This window comes from Rhipicephalus microplus, chromosome 4 (assembly GCF_043290135.1).
Source record: "Rhipicephalus microplus isolate Deutch F79 chromosome 4, USDA_Rmic, whole genome shotgun sequence".
Taxonomy (NCBI): Eukaryota; Metazoa; Arthropoda; class Arachnida; order Ixodida; family Ixodidae; genus Rhipicephalus; species Rhipicephalus microplus.
In genome coordinates, this window is record NC_134703.1 from 122,451,382 (window position 1) to 122,473,738 (window position 22,357).

The window sequence follows — 22,357 nt, forward strand, 5'->3', positions numbered from 1 at the left end:
ATGGAAGTAGCTTCACCTTAACGAGTATAATCGGGCCTTGTGCACATCGCCTTCGACTGTGCCGCAAGACAAAGAAGGTTCATGCACATACAATTGGTCGTTTAAAGTATCCTGTGAAGCTTCTGCGAAAAGAGTGTATAATTATTCCTATTTGTGAATTGGAGAAGTACGCACTACACGTCCTTAAAGCAACATGCACGTTTCACAGCTGCGCACTTTTTTGCTGCTCTTGGTAATGACGACGGTTAATTCTGCACTGCGTGCTTTGTAATCGGTGGAGCTTTACACCAACCCCAGTTTGCGCAATTCCCTTGTCTTCAGAGCTGGTGCAATTATACGCTATTGCCTTATCCTCAGTACCTCATGTGGCCCCGTCAGGCGTGCACTGCTCAGCCAGTTCAGCCACAAGCCTTCGTGTCTCATGGGCCGTGCTACACGAGCAGAGCTTGGATGGCTTCCACAAGGGTTACCGTGTTCTCTACAAGATGATTGACCACAATGTTTATGGTGAGCATTTTGCGTTCATCACTGTGATCATTACCTCCCGGGCGTTGCGAATTCAATTTTATTTTTTAAGCACATACATGTTGGATGATGTCATTGGTCTAAAAGCTACGTAAGTGGCTTGACTGAACACAACGACAACGGTATGCACGTCATAACTTATGCTTGTTTTCTTATTAGAACGCAGTTCTTACTCACTGCTCAAGCGTTGAGCGGCGTCGATGTCGGTGGTGCCGTAACTGATAGAGCAAACGACAACGAAAATGAGTGAATGCGTAGTCTGTCGACGTCACGAGTCACTGGCCTCCAACCTGACTTTTTTCTTCTGTTACGCGTGCTGCCCTCTGTCGGAGCTTGTGCGCATGCAGTGTTGGCATTTATAGTATCTATCTATGGTAAAAGACTATAGCGCTGTCGGTGGTAGGTTTGATAACACAGTATCAATATTATACAATCAGCCGCACGAATTCATCACAGCATAAAGTTCATTCTTCGGGTGCGCGGTAAACGGCGAAGCAGAAGAAGCAGCCAGCAGGGCGAAAAAGTGGTAATTCTTTTTATTGATATGTGAGGTTTAACGTCCCAAAAGCACCATGTGATTGTGAGAGGCACTGTAGTGGAGGGCTCCAGAAATTTTGACCACCTGGGGTTCATTAACGTGCACCCATATCTGAGCACACGAGCCTACAGCATTTCCGCCGCCATCGGAAATGCAGCTGCCGCAGCCGGGATTCGATCCCGCGACCTGCGGGCCAGCAGCCGAGTACTTTATCCACTAGACCACCACGGCAGGGCGTCCTAATCCTTTTACTGGAATGCTTCGCTGACAAATGATAAATCAAGTAGAACTATTCAACTGTAGCAGAACGGAAGCCGTTGCATTTGTTCGAACTTCGTGGCTTCAAATGTATATCACATGTTGTGATTTAAAGATGAAACTATTGAGTAGTGAGTGTTAGGATTTTACATACCAAGATAAACAAAATCCAGAAGTATGTTTGTTATGTGTTTTTCTTTAATCAGAGTGAACAAGACACACCAGAAGAATAAAAAGACGAAGTACGAGTGCTAAACTGTGTCCTGCTCTACTTGTGATCCGTCTTATTCACACTCGGTTTTTTTTTAGAAACATGCATCGTTTACGGCTCACCCACTTATGTACCTTACTGCTAGCTTTGTTAACTATAAGGTCTAAGTAATTTCTTTTGAATGTGAACTTTTATATGAATATAATTCGGAATTTTCACACAGAAATTTCTTGTTTGTTGATAAGTAATAGGGTATCACGTGAAGGCGTTGGCAATACCACCGGCCAACAAAGACATAATTAATAACGCAATAGCGTTAAACAGCTCGTTTCGCAGAAATTCCGGTGTCGGCGTCGTCGGTTGTGAGCGAGAAATCATCATCTTGTGCGTGACTGAGAAATTGAGAATGCAAATAATATAAATAAATGATAAATATCCAAGAGCAAAGTCGGGACCGAACCAGGGTTGTTTGGGTCCGAGTGAGCATAAAACCCGGGTCGTTTGCGTGGCAAGTGGATTTCCTACCACACGGCCACGCCCCTGCTTGTGAAAACAGTGAACAGAACTTCCTCTGCTAAGAAATGCAGTGAAAGTAGCCTTCACGATTCACAAACACACGCGTCCTGTATAAATGCTTTGCAATGCAACACGAAATATTGCAGTAATAACGCGAGTACAAGCGTCCATTGCCAACGGGCGTCCGAATATGTGATTATCGCAATGACTCCGTAGTTGAAAGAGAGTACCTCACTACAAAAGGCACACATGCTACTGCGCCTATTTCCTCAAGGCCACGTATAGTGGGTGCATACCATATTCGGAAAGGTTTTATGCACTAAGTGTTTGAAATACCACCTAAGAACAGGATGGGACTATCGCGTTCAACTCCTAAAGGCGAAGCTTCAGGGGCGCCTAATTTTTCACAGCATTATCAATAGTATTACCTGTACTAATGCTACCCAGGGTACCATGCATTGAACATTTGGTTAGACTGTCAACAGTTTATAGATACTAGTACTCCAAATAGTTTCAAAAAACCTATCGATGCTATTGATAGCCCATTTAGCGGTAGTCCTGCATCACTATTTGCTTGTCCCAACAGAATTGTCGTCATTTCGCGTTGCTCGCGACACCTGCACCGCACAGAAGGGACTGCGAAGCACTTCAGCACACACAGTTTCTGTGGCAATCTGTAAAAAAAAATGTTACATTGCTACAATTGCATTGTCCAAACACGAAGTGGGCACCAAGAATTCGAATTGCGCAGCATCGTAATTGTTGGTAATTTTTCATTTGCCTCAGCCGGAAGTTTTTGATTCTCCCTGTTATACAAAATGTTAGAGTCTGTCTGCGAGAGAACCGAAGATAGAGGGCCACCATAGCGGAGAAATATTAGAAAATTCCCGTCGAATCAAGTGCACATCAAAAGAAAAAGTAAACACATGCGCATGCAAAAACCTCCAGCCCAGTGACAGGCAATGGATATATTCAGGTTTGACAACGATCGCAGCCCGGTTAATCACCCGGCTTTTCACTTATCCATTCTCTTCTTTATCCCTTTGCATTAAAAATGACAAATACTTCGAATATCAAGTGGTCGTACCCCTCACATCTTCATTGCATCCTCACCTTGTTCGCTGTTCCAGGACCAGAAGAAGTCGAGACGGCGTCGTCGCGGACGGGGCCGGCATGGACCGAGCACGACGTGTCTTCCGACGTCACTTCGGTCATGCTTGACAACGGCGTGGAGCCCTTCCACAACTACAGCGTCCGCGTAGCCGCTCGCACTGGTGCTGGCCCGGGAGCATTCAGCGAGCCAGTCCACTGCACAACACCCGAGGATGGTAAGATTGCAATCACTCCCCCCACACGACTTGCTGCAGCATTCGTAAGGCTCCGTGCAGACGGAACTCGTGAAGAAGCGTCCATCGGCAACACGCGCAAATTTGGAAGCATGTTCTCAACCGCTCGTACAGGGGGAGCAATCGTGGAACGACGCCTTTTCCGATATCAACGCTCTTCGCGCTTGGTCAGTGGTTAGAATGACGGTCCGTCCGCGTTACCCGTTATCAACGTGATCACGTATCCGCGAGTGTTGGACGATAACAATAGCATAGCATAAGGTATAAGGCACCACGCAGTGATGCCTTGTTCCTTATATTTTATGCTATGCTAGCACCCCTGCAGCAGCTATATAGCCAGTGCAGTCGCTGCTGTCGTCTGTTTCCAGCTGCTGCAGAGCTTACTACTGAGTTAACCCAAGAGGGAAAGCTCCATTCGTTTAGCGAGTGAAGTGGCCTGCACCACACGTGTGCAGTTTTTTTCAATAAGCTCGTCACCTTCATTGTCCTTTTAGTCGAAAATTCGGTGTGGTGGGGTTTGCCTGAAAGTGCACGAAGTCTGGCGAAAAAAATATATATATTCCAGCATATCCATGGAGAGAATGAGGATGAGTGGGGCGAAGCTTCGGATAGTTTTATCGGTGGTCGTCCATCCATCCATCCATCCGTCCGTCCACCCGCACCTGCTGAATGAGTCGTTCAACTATGGTTGGTCACGTACGAGCTAGAAGGGACAGACCCGCGGCTTTAGGAGCTTCACCCCTGAAAAAGCGCGCGCTATACCAGTACGATTCGCCAACGGCTTCTAACAATTTAGTCTTTTGCTAGCTTCACATACACAAAATTTGGTGTTACGTGACATGAACGAATGAAGAAGGTGTATGACTGGTGCTAACATGATAATCTTGAAATGCGTGTCATGTAATAACATGACTGCATGCCACGCTCATGATACGGTCGCTTTTCTGGCTTCACATACAACAAATTGGGTATTGCGTGGCGCGCACGGACGACATAGGTAAATGACACATCCAAACATGATAATCACCACAAGCGTGTCATGTAACAACATGACTACAGGCCACACTGATGATGCGCTCGCGGCTGTTTCGTTAGCTTCACATATGCCAAACTCGGTATTACGTGACGTCAATGGATGACGAAGGTATGTGGCTGATGCAAACATGATAATCATGGCATGCGTGTCTTGTAAGAACATGACTGCATGCCATTCATGAGGCGCTCGCAGACGTTTCGCTAGCTTCACATATACCAAATTTGGTATTAAATAACGCGAACGGACGACAAAAGTATATAACGCGTCCATTGATTGATATGTGGGGTTTAACGTCCCAAAACCACTATATGATTATGAGAGACGCCGTAGTGGAGGGCTCCGGAAATTTAGACCACCTGGGGTTCTTTAACGTGCACCCAAATCTGAGCACACGAGCCTACAACATTTCCGCCTCCATCGGAAATGCAGCCGCCGCAGCCGGGATTTGAACCCGCGCCCTGCGGGTCAGCAGCCGAGTACCTTAGCCACTAGACCACCACGGCGGGGCTATATAACGCGTCCAAACATGATAATTATGGCATGTCTGTCATGTAAAATATGCCTACATGCCATGCTCATGATACGCTCGCGGTCGTTTTGCTAGCTTCACATACGCCAAATTTGTCTCTACGTGACGTGAGCGCATGGTGAAAGGATATGACTGGTGGAAACATGATAATCATCACTGATAAACCACTATATGATTATGAGCGACGCCATGTTGGAGGGTTCCGGAAATTTGGACCACCTGGTGTTCTTTAACGCGCACCCAAATTGGAGCACACGGGCCTACAGCATTTTCGCCTCCATTGAAAATGCAACCACCGCAGCCGGGATTCGATTCCGCGACCTGTAGGTCAGCAGCTGAGTACCTTAGCCACAGGCCACCACTTTGGGGCAAAACATGATAATCATGATATGCGTCTCATGTAAGAAAATGACTACATGCCTCGATCATGACGCGCTCGTGGTCGTTTTGCTAGCTTCACATTTACTGAATTTGGTATTAAATTAAAATAATAATTAAAACACTCAAAGTTTCTTCCGCTCCTGGTTGTGACGACATCAGCCCTAAATTCTTGCAGAGCACTTGCTCCTATTCATCGATCATCTTAACAAAAAATTTTCAGCAATCACTTGACGACGGTTGTTTGCCTGCCTACTGGACGGTGGGGAAGGTGATTCCGATTCATAAATCAGGAAACAAAAACTCGCCGCTTAATTACCGACCCATTTCACTTACTAGGATTCCTTGTAAAATCCTCGAACATGTTCTTTTTTCACACCTTGGTAACTTCTTAGAATCAAATTCATTCTTTACGCGATCACAGCATGGTTTTCGCAAAAGTTACTCATGTGAAACACAGTATCTTTTACACATAAGCTTCATGCCATACTTGATCGATCATCATCTGCTGACTGCATTTATTTAGACTTTTCAAAAGCATTTGACAAGGCGTGCCATTAACTACTACTACACAAGTTACGCCAGCTCAATATTGAACCGAAACTTCTGGCATGGCCTGAGATTGTTCTAACTACTCGCTCGCAGTTCGTTTCGATTAACAACCAAAATTCTAATGATACATTCGTTCAATCCGGTGTGCCACAAGGTTCTGTTCTTGGCCCTCTGCTTTTCCTAATATATATTATTGATTTAACGTCGTGCGTTTCATCTAATGTAAGTTTATTTGCTGACGATTACGTAGTGTTCCAAGAAATAATCTGTGACGGTGACCTTATCACCCTCCAAACTGACCTGAATTCTATAACGGTTTGGTGCTCAAAGTGGCGCATGGAACTCAATGTTAGCAGGTGTAAATTTATGCGTGTAGCCAGAAAAAAATAACCAATTACATGTTTACTTCCTTGAGAGCATCAACATAGACTCTGTTTCTTCCTATAAATATCTCGGTGTTAACATTACTAGCAACCTCACCTGGAACGTTCACCTTGAACATATTATTAACAATGCAAACCGCATGCTGGGTTACCTGAGGTGTAATTTTGCTAAGACACCATCTTCTCTTAAACTACTGTTTTACAAAATACTTATTCGTTCTAAATTAAAATACACCCCGTGTATTTGGGATCCTTATTGTAACAATCTCATAAACTCACTTGAAATGATACACAAAAATTCTGCCCGTTTCATTCTGTCTAACTATAACCGAACAGCCAGCGTAACAACAATGAAATCTACCCTTAACTTTCAATCCCTAGCAGTTCGACGCAAAATTTCCCGACTTTCGTTGTTCCACAAAATATTTTATTACCAACATCTGCGTGAAGAACTCATTTTGCCTCCATTGTATGTTTCTTCGCGCTTTGATCATGCTCACAAAGTCGGTATTGCATCAACACGAACGGCCGCTTTTTCTCAATCATTTATTCCCTGTACGTCATTAGAATGGAATCGGCTTCCCTCTCCTACAGCAACCATTGTAAATCACACGCTTTTCACAAATGTCATAGTCAACATTTTGTAATTCTTGCTTGTTGTGTACAGTTATGCTTGCTTGCTGCGTTTCTTTTTGTTATTCGTATGAATGTACCCACTCCCCTCTATAATGCCATTGGCCGTGAGGATATTGCTAATAAATAAAAAGTAAATAAATAAATAACGCAAATGGGCAACAAAATGACACGTCGAAACATGATAATCATGACATGCGTGTCACGTAAATTATGACTACATGCTACGCTCATAGCGCGCTCGTGGCCGTTTCGCTAGCTTCACATATACAACAATTGGTATTACGTGACGGCAATTGACGACTGAGCACAAATTCCAGGCGCAAATATAATAATCATGAAGTGGAAGCCATGTACGGCGTAATTTACGTCTGCCTCGTAACGTTGTGCTAATTTTAATGCGACAATTCAACCTTCCTTATTGGTGCTTCGCATATCACCGATTTTCACTGTACGTGGGATCTACCAATTTTCATTATCACGGCTCACGTGGGGGCGAAAGTGGTGGCATTTTTGGGGGTGCAGAAAGCGCGTACCCTGGAACACGTTGTCACGACGCGGGCACACAAAGGCACGAAGCGTTGCAAGCGTCTCGCTACACAGTAAAAATTTTTGCACCCAAAAGGGTGTAAAAAGGGTGCTTTTACGAGAAAGCACCCTTTGCAACACCCTTTAACACCCATAAATGGTCGATTAAAAAAAAGCACCCCTTTGTTTGGGTGCTTGCCTTAATAGCACCCTAAAATAAGCTCTAACGTGCTTTTGTGCCTGAGAAGGGTGTAGGTGCCGATTCATCAGGTGGAATATGCAGCATAAGAAGAACACATAATTATAATATTTGGAATTTTACGTCTCAAAAACCTCAATATGATTATGAGGGTCGTCGTAGTGGAAAGCTGCAGAGATTTTCACCATTTGGTGTTCTTTAATGAGCGCTCATATCGCACAGTGCAAAGGCTTCTACCTTTTCGCCTCCGTCTTAATTCGACTGCCACGGCCGGCATCGAACCCGCGACCTTCGGATTGGTGGCCGAGCAGCGCAGCTACTGCACGAATATGTGTACCTTGCGTTAAATGACGGCCTAATTGACTTAGAATGTGTGAAGGTGCTCTCCAAATACAGCAGAATGTCAGCAGAAGCAAATCGCGTGTCATCTATAATGGCAATTAACTGCAATACATGTTACAAAAGCTTTCCTTAGCGTTGGTTATAAGCTGCATGTTTGCTATGGATTATATACACACAAATAATGTTCGCCCGAGTATGGGCGTGTGTGCGTGTTAGCGCGATTGTGTGTACACCCATGCATGTGTGCGTGCGCGTGTATGTGCGAGTCCGTGCTTGTGTTAAGCGTGCCTGTGCACATGTGTATGCCCATGCATGCGTGCGTTTACGGTCGCGTGTGTGTGTGGCCGTATGTGTGTATACGTGTATGTGTGTGCGCCTGTGAATACGTATGCGTGTGTATCAGCCCGTGCGCCCTCGAATTTCGCGTGTGTGTGTGTGCGGGGGGGGGAGGCACTGCTTCTTATTGTTTAAGGCCCCACACCTGTTCAGACTGAGAGTCTATATGGGAGGTGGCTTAAGGAATGGCGGTGGTCAACGCACTGTACACGGACTATTCAGTACATGGAAAACAGCTGCACATTTTCGTACCTGATCGTTGCTTACGAACTTGCTGTGGTAGCTGATTAGGTCCGCTGAGGTGCTTCTACGCTCGAAAACGTGGATTATGACCAATTCCCACGGAAAGCTGTCACTGCACTTATCCACAACCATCGTTTATATTAACAACGTTTAACAAGAACGTGCCCTGCCTATGCTACAGGTGCTTAGCTAGCTCATTGGGTAACCATATGGAATTATGTGCTGATCATGTGGTCAGCAAAAAGTTTGTTATAACAACCTCGGCACGTTTCGTGGTGCGTGACAAGCCTTCTAAACATCCGCGACTGTGGATTAATTTGTTCCAGCTTCGACTACGCATTCAGTGTTTGCGGCACTATACGCGGAAGTGCCAGACACAGACAATGCAAAAAGAAATTCCTCTGGAAAAAGGTGTAGCGATGCTCTCCCGCTAATGCCACCGAGGATGAAATAATTATTGTTTCTGGCCATTCCATGGTGCACTTTGTTTTCCGCAAGTTTTGCTTCACTATTTTTCGCCCACTGCAATCGCATTCCGTCAAAATACTCAAAGAACCCGAGGCTGGTAAATAACCTGCGTCGCTGTGCGACTGGCTGGAAGGAGAGTTGCCATCTACAAGGAGTCATTCCGCGACGAACGGCCGTCCGCCGTATGCGCCGTAGCGTTTGCCTTTCGGCGCCGTCCTGGCGGGTTTCCCGCTCCTCCCCCCCCGCTCACCCCGGCCAGCGTTGCTCCCACAACGGCGGCGTAGATAAGCGAATAGTTGCGTCACCGAACACCTGCGTCGACAGCTGCGGCGCCACGCCAGTGCCTCCTCCTTCTCTCTCTCAACGTCGCTCTCTCTGTCTCATCGTCTTTCAAATGCGTTGCGTTGGTCTGGGGTCTTGGTCGCTGTGTGTGTTCTAGCGAACAGGCGCATATTCAATGGTGGTCACGCATGACACCGTGTTCGAAGTGACGCTCGGATTAAGGAATATTCATGGAGTGGCGGACACGGACAACGTGGGCCTTTTAACGGTGAGTGTACTGTTTTCGTAGGTAGTAATCATACAGCGCTAGCTGGGCGCCTGCAGCAGCTCTGCCGAAGTAAGCTGCCAGCCATTTACAACAGCATGCGTTCGCGGGCCTGTTGCAGATGCCCGATTAAACGTGTGACTTAACGAGTTCACACTGCTATGCGCGATGTTGTGTAAGGGCCTGCATCAATCATACAGTGAGTGATGTGATCACTTAACAAGGGCGGGATTAGTTGCTGATCGCACATTGTCTCTACACTGCACAAAGTGATTGATATTGTTTTAAGATGTGCTTTGGGCTACATCGTAATAACATTTCTATTAATACTCAAATGTGCAACGTGTTTCTGTAGGTGTAAGCGTAAAAAAAGAAAGAAAAAGCAAAAATTATGTACAGAAGCGCACTGTACGAAATGGCTTTTTTTTTTTTGCTTAAAGACGGTATAGTTGGAGGTGCTGATATGCCGCGATGCTCCCAGCACGTGCGCCTCGGTCTTTTAAGCTATTTAGGACAAGTGCCACCAGCAACAGGGAAAGATCTAGCAGACTTCCTAAGGCGCGTTGTTGTGGCCATCGCCGTGCGTTGTTTTCCCTCGTTTCTGTTTGCTGTTTTCGTGCTTCGCTTTCATCTGCGATAATGTTCGGCGTTATAACAGAATCAAGAGAGTATACGTGACTGTTGGAGCTATGTGCGGTAGCTCTAGCATAAGCCATGGCTGCTGCAACGTAGTCGGCGCCCACGCGCGTTGGTGTCGTTCGAGCGCTCTTACTTGCGTGATTGTGTTTAACTGAGTATTTAGGCACGGGTTACGTTTGTAAATCCCGTAGTCAATAATCGCTAATAGCGTGCCCCTGATTGCCATCAGAGGATGGGCTTGGTTGTCGAAATATGCCAGACGCTTTTTCTGAAAGCAAGCTTTGAATTTTTTTTTAAAAGAAGTACTTTCATACGTGCAAGGCAGTGCCTATTGCAGGCCCGCAACTCTTTAAAAACTGGCCGAGCTATCACATCTTTTATCAAACTACAATGAATTAAGATGATTGAATTATAAATGACGAATTTCTGTGCTAGATTAGGTGCACAAAACACATGTTCGCAGCCCTACGTCTAGAAAGCAGGCAAATAGGAAGCACAGCGTCAAATTTGGATTAGATTCCATTGACGGAGCGTCTTGTGAGAGTAGAAAGAACGAGAAAATTGTTCATTTTTGATGCCCTTATAGAGGCAGTCAGAATTGCACTGATTGGTGACTTGTGACAATCCTCAGATTGTTAGAGGCGTGATTAAAGTCAGTAAATCTTTTACTTTTTTTTGCAGATCTCTTCGCTAGTGCGACGCCAAGATCATTTGTTCTCATGTAAAAGAGAAAGCAGAGATGTCTTCAGTGTTTGTACATGAAGAGGTAAGTTTCTTGTGCATTCTGAATGATGTTACATGTTCTGAACGTTGTACTTTAGGAATTGTTTTTCACACTGGCTCACTACCCTAGAAGGAATTCGATTCTTAGGTGAGTTCAGGCTTTCGTAAGTGCCATTTTTGAGCTGTAGTCTTACACTTCACCTCATTTCGGGAATTTGCTGTATGCTGGAAAACTCTTATCTTTATCATACGAAATTATTGGAATGTATGGGTTGTATGCTTCGAGTTCAGTGTAATGTCAATTACATGCCATTTCGAAGGATACACACTACACATTCTTTATATATGGTGCTGCCTGAGCAGCACGAACATCCTTTTATGAGAAGTCATATTTGCTCTTATTACAGGATGAGAGAGTGCCGCTGACGTCCTGCGTAGTCTACCCCCCGGCCCCAGCCTAGAGCAAGCCTACTTCCTGAACCTCCACATGGATAACCAAAAAATCTTCCGTGTCAGTAATGGCGAAGAAGGAGTGACAGCACTGATGAGTTGATTTTTTTTATTCTCAACATTGTCTACGGCCGCAAGGCCTTTAACATCCACCGTGATTGAGCGGCTTTTTCTCGGCGTGAGTTTGGAGTTTATCAAAGAAGTTGTTCAGGCAGTACGACGCTGAAAATTTTAGTGTCACAATGCCCGAACAACTTTTTCTGGTGTGGTCATGGTAGATGAACAAACATTGTTATTTGTATAAGTTATTTTGCTTAAATATAGCTGGACCATTCCATGCCAAACGTCCCAGCCACTTTGGCGACCATCTGAATTGTATTTGAAAAAAAAAAGTGCTGACTTACTGCGTTGAAAACAGTGAACTGCTAGAATATTTCAGCGAGAAAAAAAGTTTTGTTCATGTGGCTGGCTTATAACTTCCTGGCATAATGCCGTCTGTGTGCTGTTTGTGGAAAATTTCGTTTTAGAACTACCGCTTATTTTTTCTGAAGCAAATTCGGTCTACCTGTTTAGTAAATGTGATTCTGTAAGGTATTTGAAGCTCAATAATAATAGTGCAATTTTTTTGCCACACTCGCTTCCAAGAATAAAGCCAAAATGTGTTATGTTTGCATTTTTTATTGCAATATTGCACTTTGTATGAATATCTGAGCAGTGAATACTTACTTCACAGAAGGTATATTTTGAGGAAAAAGTATCTTTAGACCTCTCAAGCTGCTGAAATATACGAGAAAATGTCACGAATTTCACAAAATTGTGAATTTTGTCCGTATTGAGATGCAATTTGCTCCATGTTGTGATACAATGAAAACTCATCATTATACCTAAATTGTAAGAAAATGAAATTTTTTCTGTAATAAAAATCTTATCACAAAAACGACAGGAAAGAGCGCTGTCAACTGAATTTTATTGAAGGTGCTACGAGCGTTTTTATACTGAGCTCAAGACCAGGGCTCATCTGCAACAACACATGTGTCACCATGACAAAATAATTTGACCGAGAAAAGAATACTCTTTTTCGGAAAAGATAAGTCAAGGTGTACTGATGCGTTGATCTTTGGCCTTCCTGATAAAGAGTTTTAAAATCTCTCATTTTTCTGCTTGCTTTTTTTTTCAAAAACTGTGTTTTATGAAACCTAGGACTACACTTACATTCTTTACGGTGTCCGGCCATGAGACTACTATAGCCCTTCTTAACATTTAAAGCATGCTGTCTTGCTTGATCATTGAAGCATTGCCCAGTTTGTCCTATGTTTGCTTTTCCACATGTTAGCGGCATCTTATACACATTAGATTGGCATTCAGTAAACCTATTCTAGTGACGAATGGTGCAAGATTGACTATTCCTGTTGCTGTAAGTACATGCACTTTTGAAAGCTTGCAAGGGGTGGAAAACAACAATGTCATATCTGCTGGCTCTTTTCCTAAAAGTGTGAGACACCTTATGTACGTAGTACCGTGTGACATGCAAAGGTGATTGGTCATTCTCTTTTTCTTTTGGTCCTGTTTCTTTTAACTTTACTTTCTGCAGGAGGGTTTCGCAAACAAGTGTGATGATGCTGTTGGGGGTATTGGCTGGTGCTATCAGCCCAGGAGTGCTAAGAATGTTCTGCCTTTTCATAGTGGGCATTCAAAATTAGTATAAAGAGGAATTGATACCACATGTACTCAGGCCACCCTTCAGAAGTCATGTTAGCACAAGGGTGAGGTCAGGTTTAAAAACCAGATTAAAAGACTAAAAGATGCTGGGTATCCCAACAGAATCATCACACCCGTTTGCAAAACCCTCCTGCAGAAAGTGAAGTTAAAGATGACAGGACCAACAAAAAACAATGACCGAAACCTTTGCATGTTATACCGCATCATGTGTCTCATAATTTAAAAAATAGCCAGCAGATATGATATTAGCGTGTTGTTTTCCACCCCTTGCAAGCTTTCAAAAGTGTGTGTACTAAACAGCAACAGGAATAGTCAATCTTGCCCCATTCGTCACGAGAATAGGTTTACTTATTGCCAATTTGACGTTTGTAGAAGTATTTTTAGATGCGGAGCATCTAATACTCGAGGCTTGTAGTGCGGCGCCGTCCGCGAGCTTCCTCCTCCTTCTTCCACCATCCGTGCATCCCTTCCTCCTCTACACACCGCGCGCGCTTCACTCCTCCACCATCTGTGCACCCTTCCTCCTCTACACACCGCGTGCGCTTCTGCTCTTCACGAACATTCGCTAGCTGTATAATGTAGCGCGCATGCGCCGTCACGCTTCGAGAACATCGGCAGCTGACGCGCGCGCATGCGCCGTCGCGCTTCGAGAACATCGGCAGCTGACGCGCGCGCATGCGCCGTTGCGCTTCTCTCCCTTCTCGAACATTCAACAGCTGACAGTGCATGCGCCGTCGCGCTGTATATATACTCAAGGTCGGTGCTCGCTCGCTCAGTTGCCGCTCGTCGGTTGGTGTGTACGGCGCGTCGACGTCCGAGGTCGCAATGATCGACGTCCCTTCGACCAGCGCCGGCCAAAGTGTTGGCGGAACCGCAACGAAGTCGTCGACCGAAGACAAAGCAGCGCGGAGAAGAGCTCGCGACGCCGAACGTAAACGTCGGCGTCGAGCGGAAGATGCTCAACTCTGAGAACGTGAAGCCGCTGAGAGACGTCAGCGTCGAGCAGCAGCACCGGATTCGGCCGCTTTGAAACGTAAGCGTCGACAAGAGGACCCGGACTTTCGAAAACGGGATACGTGTCGTACGTGTTCACTCATTTAACACCCCTCCTACAACCACGTTAACCAATTTAGCCAGCGATCCAAGTAAGTCGCAGTTTAACACCCCATTTCACAACCACGTTAACCAATTTAGCCATCGACCCAAGTAAGTCGCACTTTAACACCCCGTTAACCAATTATATGCTCCGTATCCTCCTCAGTGTTCCCCCGAGGGAAGCTGCGGGCAATTTTTTTATCAGGTAAACCAATGATCAGTGCATCACTACACGTTCACTTATCCTTTCCGAGAGGGAGTATTCTTTTCACAGTTAAGATTATTTTGTAGTGCTCACACGTGTCGTCGCGCATGAACACGGTTCTTGTACTCCGTATAAAAGCGCTCGTAGCACATTCATTAAATTCAGTTGACAGTCGGTGCTCTTTCCTGTCTTTTCTGTCTCTTCCTAAAGTTGTCGCGCTGTGACTAGCACACAACCACGATGAACCAGCTCTTATTACGTAGCACGTAGACCGAGTTTCGTATGGAAAGAAGGAGCGGTGCTTTTAAAATAAAATTTTTCACATACAACACCTAGACGGCATTCCGGGAAGTTCGGAGGGCAGCCACGTGACCAAATATTTTTCCTCTCCTAAATATTCCAGAAGTTCACTATTTTCAATGCAGCACGAGTTTTTCGAATACGTTTGAGATGGTTGCCAAAATGGCTGGGACATTTGGCATAAAGTGACCCAGCTGTGTCATTAGCCATAATTACGCATTACCTCTTTTGTTTTTTGTGTGTTTTGACTCAGTTTTGTGTTCGTTTTTAGCTTATTGTGTTTCTGGTCATTGTATTGGTTTCTTAAGTATTCGCTAAAGTTATATGTGCGAAAACCCGTATATGTCTGCATGTACATCATTTCTCACAACGAATTGTTATACATCCAGGAATACAAAGCTTAATCCACTGTAATTGTATACATTTGAAAACACTATTCATATATATATTTGTGTGCATCACTTCTTGGGAACGATTGTGTACATGAAGGCGTATATGGTGAAATCATGGTGATTGTATATATTTGAAAGAATCATAAGTATATATTTGCCTATATTTCATTCCTATTAACCGATTGTGTACATGAAGGAGTATTAAACTGGAAACCACTGGGATTGTAGATACTTGAAAGAATTATAGGGATATATTAGCGTATATTTCATTTGTAGACTATGTGTACTTGAAGCAGTATACTAAACTGAAACCAGTGTAATTGTATGGTGCAAAGAATTGTCAATGAAGTGAAACTGAATAAATATAATAAACATTTGAGGTGTTGCATGTGTAGTGTACGCATACGTGAACGTATATCTGGGGAAAAAGTTGTGTGGCAGAAGAAAAGCTTATGTTTTATTTGCCTATTAAATAAACGCAATATGCAAGGGCAGCAAGGCTTCATTTTCTGTAACGCGCATTATGCATATACTGTGAAGTATATATAGATACAGCACAAGTTCATACACGATAGTACGCGTTTATATTTTTGCCCAGACGCAACGAATGGAGCTCGACAGGTGGCGCACCATTGATAATCAGGACCACTTTCTTCAAGTAGTGTGTAATCAGTGCATGCTGATATCTATTAGTGCAGTCTAAAAGAATACTGGCACCCCTGCCATGGGCACTCAACACCCTTGTGCACCCTTCTCGCAACCTCCTCAGAGGGTGCTAAAAAAGTGATGGACATCGAAGGCACCCTTCCTTAAGGGTGTTTTTGTAACACCCTACAGTTTTTTACATGTACCCCCTATTCTAAGGGTGCATAAAAAGCACCCTTTTTGGAAGTTGCTGAATTAACACCCTTAGGGTGTCGTCCACGGGACAAGCTCATTTACACCCTTTTGGGTGTGAAAATTTTTACTGTGTACCCTTCGCACACCTTCTGATAGAGCGCGCTAGCATGCAGTTTCTCTAGAGTCCTTTAATATTGAGATGTAGCGACACTCTCTTCCATATCGTCTCCAAAGTGTCTGACCCTCCTTTCCCGAGTGTCCGAACCTTATCTATATCCTCTCCCACACAGCCACCGGGCATGCGCCGACACTACAACTCGGCTCGCGCCACTTTCCTATCAGAATGCCATGTCACGCTTATAACGCGCGCGATTTTTGTAACCTTTCTAGAATGACAGTTGAGGAGGCGGGAGAGGTGGTTGCGGAGCATGGTGACCCGGTTAAAAGAACGATGGTACTTCACAAACATCATCCAGGGACTATCGCCCCATGCTGACGCAGCGCGCGTGCTCCGTTTCACCTTTTGGGGCACCTGTACGCGTGCTCCGATCTAGTCGGAACATAAGGCGTGAGGCTACAAAAGAATTAAGTTCGGCTTTAGGCTGTTAGACTTGAGTATCGCACGTACAACGCAGTAAGCTAGAACAACCAAACCACTGAAAACGTCAAAAAACGCCTGGCCTGCGCGGTATGCGCAGCACAGTCACAGCGAAAGCTAGAAGAGTGGTCTTTCAGAGCTTTTTCAAAACACTCATTGGGCAAATACTGCAAACACAGTTGTTTGGTACCCACCAGGACATTAATAATAAACTTCTAGGTAGTAGGCCGGCATTCGCTATGCTATTTTTCGTCATTCTTCTGAGAAGCCTGGTATCCGCTAATCACTCGCAAGGAATTTTGCGCCAATTGTCCATGCAGTGGCTGACGACAATGAGGAATTATCTAAGTGGGTATGTGCCACACTTATTAGGGAAACAAGAACAAAATTTTGTAACGGGTTGGAGCAATGGACGGCCCACTTGTTATGCTAATCGCACTGTGCGACGACTGGTTGGTCTTTCGCTGTAGTAAAACACGTTATAAGTGGTATTAACGTGATTGCTTACCCGACATCAAGCCTGGCTAAGGCAAGTTTGAATTCATGTCACGAGCACCGGTGTAGCTCAGTGGTAGAATACTGGGCTCGCACCCAGTGGACTCAAGTTCGAGCCCCAATGTGGCATTAGTACTAGGTCATGCCTGCCTAAGGCAAGTTTGACAGCAAGTTACTAGCACCGGCGTAATTCCGTGGCAAAATATTTGGCTGGCACATAGTGGAACCGTGTTCAAGCCCAACTGATGATAATGATGTTGATGACCTCTTATGGATGGCGCTCACCCACAGAGGGGGATGGGCCAAGAACCGGGTGGCAGGATACTTAAATGAAACTAAAATGAAAATCAAGCCAATCTGAAAAAGTAGTTTATAAATAATAGTACCAAAAAAATGTTTGCTGAGGAAGCGGTCAAACCATCTCTTGTTTTTGATAGACATTACTACGAATTATAAACTAAAGATCTGAAAAGGTTGGGTTTCACTAGCACGGTAATCTTTTAGTTGCGTTGATGTAATCAAACACAATGGAACATACATCCCTGTGGCAGTAACCAAACGAAGTTCCGCCAAGTGATAAAATTACTGGTAGATTTACTTGTATTCCTAGCTTTTGTAATGAGGCTACTAAATTTTTTTCTCTAATAAGAATAACTTTGGCAGAATAAAAAGAAATGTTCAATTGTTTCAATTTCGTTGCACCAAATGCATAGCGGTGACGCCTTGAGTCGAGCTTTGTTAAGGTAGTAATTTAGTTGTGGAACTGCACAGCGCACTCTTGTATAAGTGACCTTTAACTGGCGAGATACACACCACTGTTTATTCCAGCAATAGCTCAAATGCTCCAAATCTTTGAATTTAGCCAAATTACCTTTTCCCCATTGCAGGCAAGCATTTCGGAACCTTAGCGCTGTCACGTAAGCCGTATTTGGCAAAACTGGGATGGTGGGCCCACACAGGGATACTGCTGCTAAAGAGTCCGCCATTTCGTTCAAATATAATTCGCGGTGGCCCGGTACCCATAAAAAATGCAGTTTTTTTACGTTTTTCGGTACTAAATGCTGAAACGTATTCATCAGCTCTGCATTTACTGCCGCAGAAAGTGCATTGCAAACTGATAACAAATCTGTAATGATAACTGCTAATGATTCGCTTGAGGGCAATTTGTGTAGGGCAAGAACAATGGCCAATAATTCTGCAATGGATACCGGGGTATAATCTGGGAGTCGAATCGAAAAGGTCCAGTCCAAAGAAGGAGAGAAGATGCCAACCCCAGCCTTTTCTTTTGACACAGATGCATCAGTCGCTATGATATTGCTTATCTCTAGGTGAGCTAGATAATCTGCTGACTGGTCATTTAAATACCTATGTGCCAATTGTTTCGCGTTATGAGGAAATATATCATCAAATTGTATGCTAAGCATCGACTTTAGGTTGTGTATTGGACCAATATGTTTTAATTTTTACATTCAGTTGCTGTAGTAGCGCTTGTGCAAATACTATTTGCGGGGTGTGTAGTAGCGACCAATGGGTTTCGAAAAATAAAGCCGGTTCTTGAATGAAAGCGTAAAATGAGAGTCTTTGGTGTGAATTGTATATCTTTAAGAATGCTTGCACAGTAAGAATTTTAAACCTATTGTGTTATTTGTGCAAGGTTTTTTTTTTTCTAGTATCGCGCGATGTGGTTACGAACAGCGGCGGCGGACAACATCCAACTGCGCGTGACCCAAAAAGTGATCTCATAAAAGCTGTCGCTGTGAAATCAGACTAAGTCAAACACTCTTTCTCGTCTTTCTTTCCGGCTTCCGTTGTATTTCAGTTGCGTTAGTGAAGCTCGCGACCACTAGTGAAGCTTTCAGTCAGCCGTTTCCAAAAAAACCAGTATTCATAACGGGAAGGGGTCGAAGGGGTCGTTGTACTACAATTCACTTGTTGTTGTTGTTGTTGTTGTTGTTGTTGTTGTTGTTGTTGTTGTTGTTGTTGTTGTTGTTGTTGTTGTTGTTGTTGTTGTTGTTGTTGTTGTTGTTGTTGTTGTTGTTGTTGTTGTTGTTGTTGTTGTTGTTGTTGTTGTTGTTGTTGTTGTTGTTGTTGTTGTTGTTGTTGTTGTTGTTGTTGTTGTTGTTGTTGTTGTTGTTGATGAGGGTATCCATTGACTAGGCGCTAAACGTTTCAGTGCCAGAGGCACCCGCCGACATCAAGGCACTGGTTCTGGCACCAGACGCCATCCTGATCAGCTGGCTTCCACCGCCTAGGGCGAATGGCATTCTTCAGCGGTACACTGTGTACAGCCGGGTTCATTCTCAAGCGTCGAGTCAGGTAAGTGGATGCGTTTAACCCACACGTAACCCCGCATTACGCGCAGTCTTTGTGTCACCATCGCCACAGCTTCGTGTATGCTGGGAGATTTTGGAGGTGACATAGCGCACCCGCTATACGCGGCAGTACGATTTGGGTGCATGTTAAAGAACCCCAGGAGATCTAAATTTCCGGAGCCCTCCACCATGGCGTCTCTCATAATCATATAGTGGTTTTGGGACATTAAGCCCCACATATCAATCAATCAACCATTAGCGTAATACATCTTTTACGTCGGTGTGAACAATAAATATCGGCGCAGCTTGCAGTAAGTCTAATGAGGCTGGTTCACAGCAGCGCTGGTGGGTACCCAGCTGGCCCTGCAGCGTAGCTATAGATTTATTTTTTATTTTTTTGAGGGGCGGGGGTTCAGTCATATTTTATGTATCTTTATGTTTGTTCGCGCGTGCGTTCGCATGTGTGTGCGCATACATAGACTAGCCAAATTGAAAACTTTTGGGAGGTGGCTTTTGCCCTCCCCCATGGCTACACGCATGAAAGGCAGGCTACGTTAAAGCCTGCTATCGCATAATCACGGTGGCAGTATTGAATAAATACCTAAGTTCGGAAATTTGCAGAATAAAAAACATAAAAATAATACTAATCAGCTTCATTATGCACACATACAATGCGTGGCGTTTAAAGCATCAGCAGAGTCTAAGGGCAGAGTCCAGTGCATATAGCGTGATCATATTGCAGGTGGAGACCATATAGATCACTTCTCTACGCACATTCATTAGGCGTGCCTATAAGATATGTTCATTTATAACTGAACAATGTGAAAGGAAACAGTAAAAGCAACTGAGTTAATGAAACTTGTTACCATCAGTTATTAAGGATCTGCCGAGCAGCCGTTGTGATCCGAAGTTATTTAAAATCTGCCCTACGTCCGTAGTCTCCACTTGGTGTTGTGCGTGAAGCCCATTTGCAAGATCGCAATGAACTAGAGAATCCGCCCGAGTTCTTTTCGCCTTAGTCATCTGGTTCTTCAGTATGAACCGCCCTTACGTCGGGAAGAGAGAAGGATTGATTGATATTTGGGGTTTGACGTCCTAAAACCACCATATGATAATAAGAGACGCCGTAGTGGAGGGCTCCGGGAATTTCGACCACCCGGGGTTCTTTAACGCGCACCCAAATCTGAGCACATGGGCCTACCGCATTTTCGCCTCCATCGAACTTGCAGCTGCCGTAACCGGGATTTGATCCCGTGACCTGCGGGTACGTGAGCAGCCGAGTACCTTAGCCACAACACCCTGCGGCGGAGCAGAAGAAGGAGTATCGTAACGGCGCTGAGCAAGACTCAACGAGCTTGCGCGCCATTCGAGTGAATGCAGTCGACCTCTCATGTTCTGCATTCAACTTACTGTAGCTCACAAGTGTTGAAGACTGCCCCGCCGCGGTGGTCTAGTGGCTAAGGTACTCGGCTGCTGACCCGCAGGTCGCGGGGTCAAATCCCGGCTGTGGCGGCTGCATTTCCGATGGAGGCGGAAATGTTGTAGGCCCGTGTGCTCAGATTTGGGTGCACGTTAAAGAACCCCAGGTGGTCTAAATTTCCGGAGCCCTCCACTACGGCGTCTCTCATAATCATATAGTGGTTTTGGGACGTTAAACCCCACATATCAATCAATCAAGTGTTGAAGACTGGCCCAGTTGGTTCGTCGTACTTGAAATGACATAGCGCATTACGGGAAAGAAAAAAAATGGCCGAGTAGATTGACACAAGAGGGCATAGCACTGTGCCCTTTTTCGGCACTCACTGACATGAAGGGACTAACACTCGGAAAGAGGACATGCCGCTGTGTCCTATTCTGTAGGTCTGCTCGGCTTTTTTCTTTTTCTTTCCCGTAATTACCTATGCTAGTTTAAGTATTACTGTAGCTCTTTCATGGCTGCGTGCTGCTTACGGAAGTGTTCGCATGAGTTCAACCATAACTGTTATATATATTTTTCTAATACTCAGAGACAGTGATGTGTTTCGCTGTCGTTTATTTGCCGCACGCTACAAGTAAGCCCATACTAGGTAACGTACTTCACAAGAACAAAAAAAAAGCAGAAAGGACAGGAAAGAGTGCAGCCCTTTTTAGATGCGAAGCAGCTCTTTAACTAGCCTGTGTAACGCTTTCCCTCCGTGTGCCCGTATACAAACGTGCCGCAACTAGTCCCCTTGCCGCAGGTGTTGGAGTGGCGCCAAGTAAGTCACACCACAGCTGCGCGTTGACGTCACACTCCCCTCGCAGTGAGCGCTGACATCACTCTCTCCCCTGCGGTAATGAGGGAGATAGGTTAGATTTCAGATTCAGTAAGGAAAAATCAGCAGTGATGATTTTTAATGATAATGAAGGTTGTGAGCTTAGAATACAGGAAATCACGCTAGAGATAACAGATAAATACAAATATCTGGGAGTATGGATAAGCAACAGGGCCGAATACCTAAGGGAACACGAAATATACGTGACGACTAAAGGTAACAGGAATGCAGCGGTGATGAAAAATAGGGCACTGTGTAATTACAATAGGTATGAGGTTGTGAGAGGAATATAGAAAGGGGTCATGGTTCGTGGGCTGACGTTCGGCAATGCGGTCTTGTGCATGAGATCAGGAGTTCAAGCAAGATTAGAAATTAAGCAACGTGGAATAGGTAGGCTTGCTTTAGGAGCTCACGGGAATACACCAAATCAGGGAGTACAAGGTGATATGGGATGGACATCATTTGAGGGCAGGGAAGCTTGCAGCAAGATAAAATTTGAGAAGCGATTGAGAGAAATGGGCGAGGAGCATTGGGCGAGGAAGGTTTTCAGCTACTTGTACATGAAGAATGTCGATACAAAATGGAGGAAGCGAACCAGGAGATTGACTGGTAAATACTTAGAAAACAGCAGAGGCCAAACCAAAAAAAGTTATCGGTAAGGAAGAAGGTGAAGGAAGCTGAGACCGATATGTGGAGAATTGGCATGATTAAGAAGTCCGCACTAGAG

The 22,357-nt window shown here is 44.7% G+C and overlaps 1 protein-coding gene across 1 annotated transcript in view; it reads left to right on the forward strand.

The window, feature by feature from the left end:
* LOC119172851 (cell adhesion molecule Dscam1-like) overlaps nucleotides 1-22,357 on the forward strand; it is a 284,967-nt gene that overhangs the window by 226,580 nt on the left and 36,030 nt on the right. Inside the window, exons 20-22 of the mRNA XM_075893168.1 lie at nucleotides 358-507; nucleotides 3,179-3,376; nucleotides 19,198-19,340. Coding sequence (XP_075749283.1) covers nucleotides 358-507; nucleotides 3,179-3,376; nucleotides 19,198-19,340 — 491 coding nt within the window. The remainder of the gene's footprint in view (nucleotides 1-357; nucleotides 508-3,178; nucleotides 3,377-19,197; nucleotides 19,341-22,357) is intronic.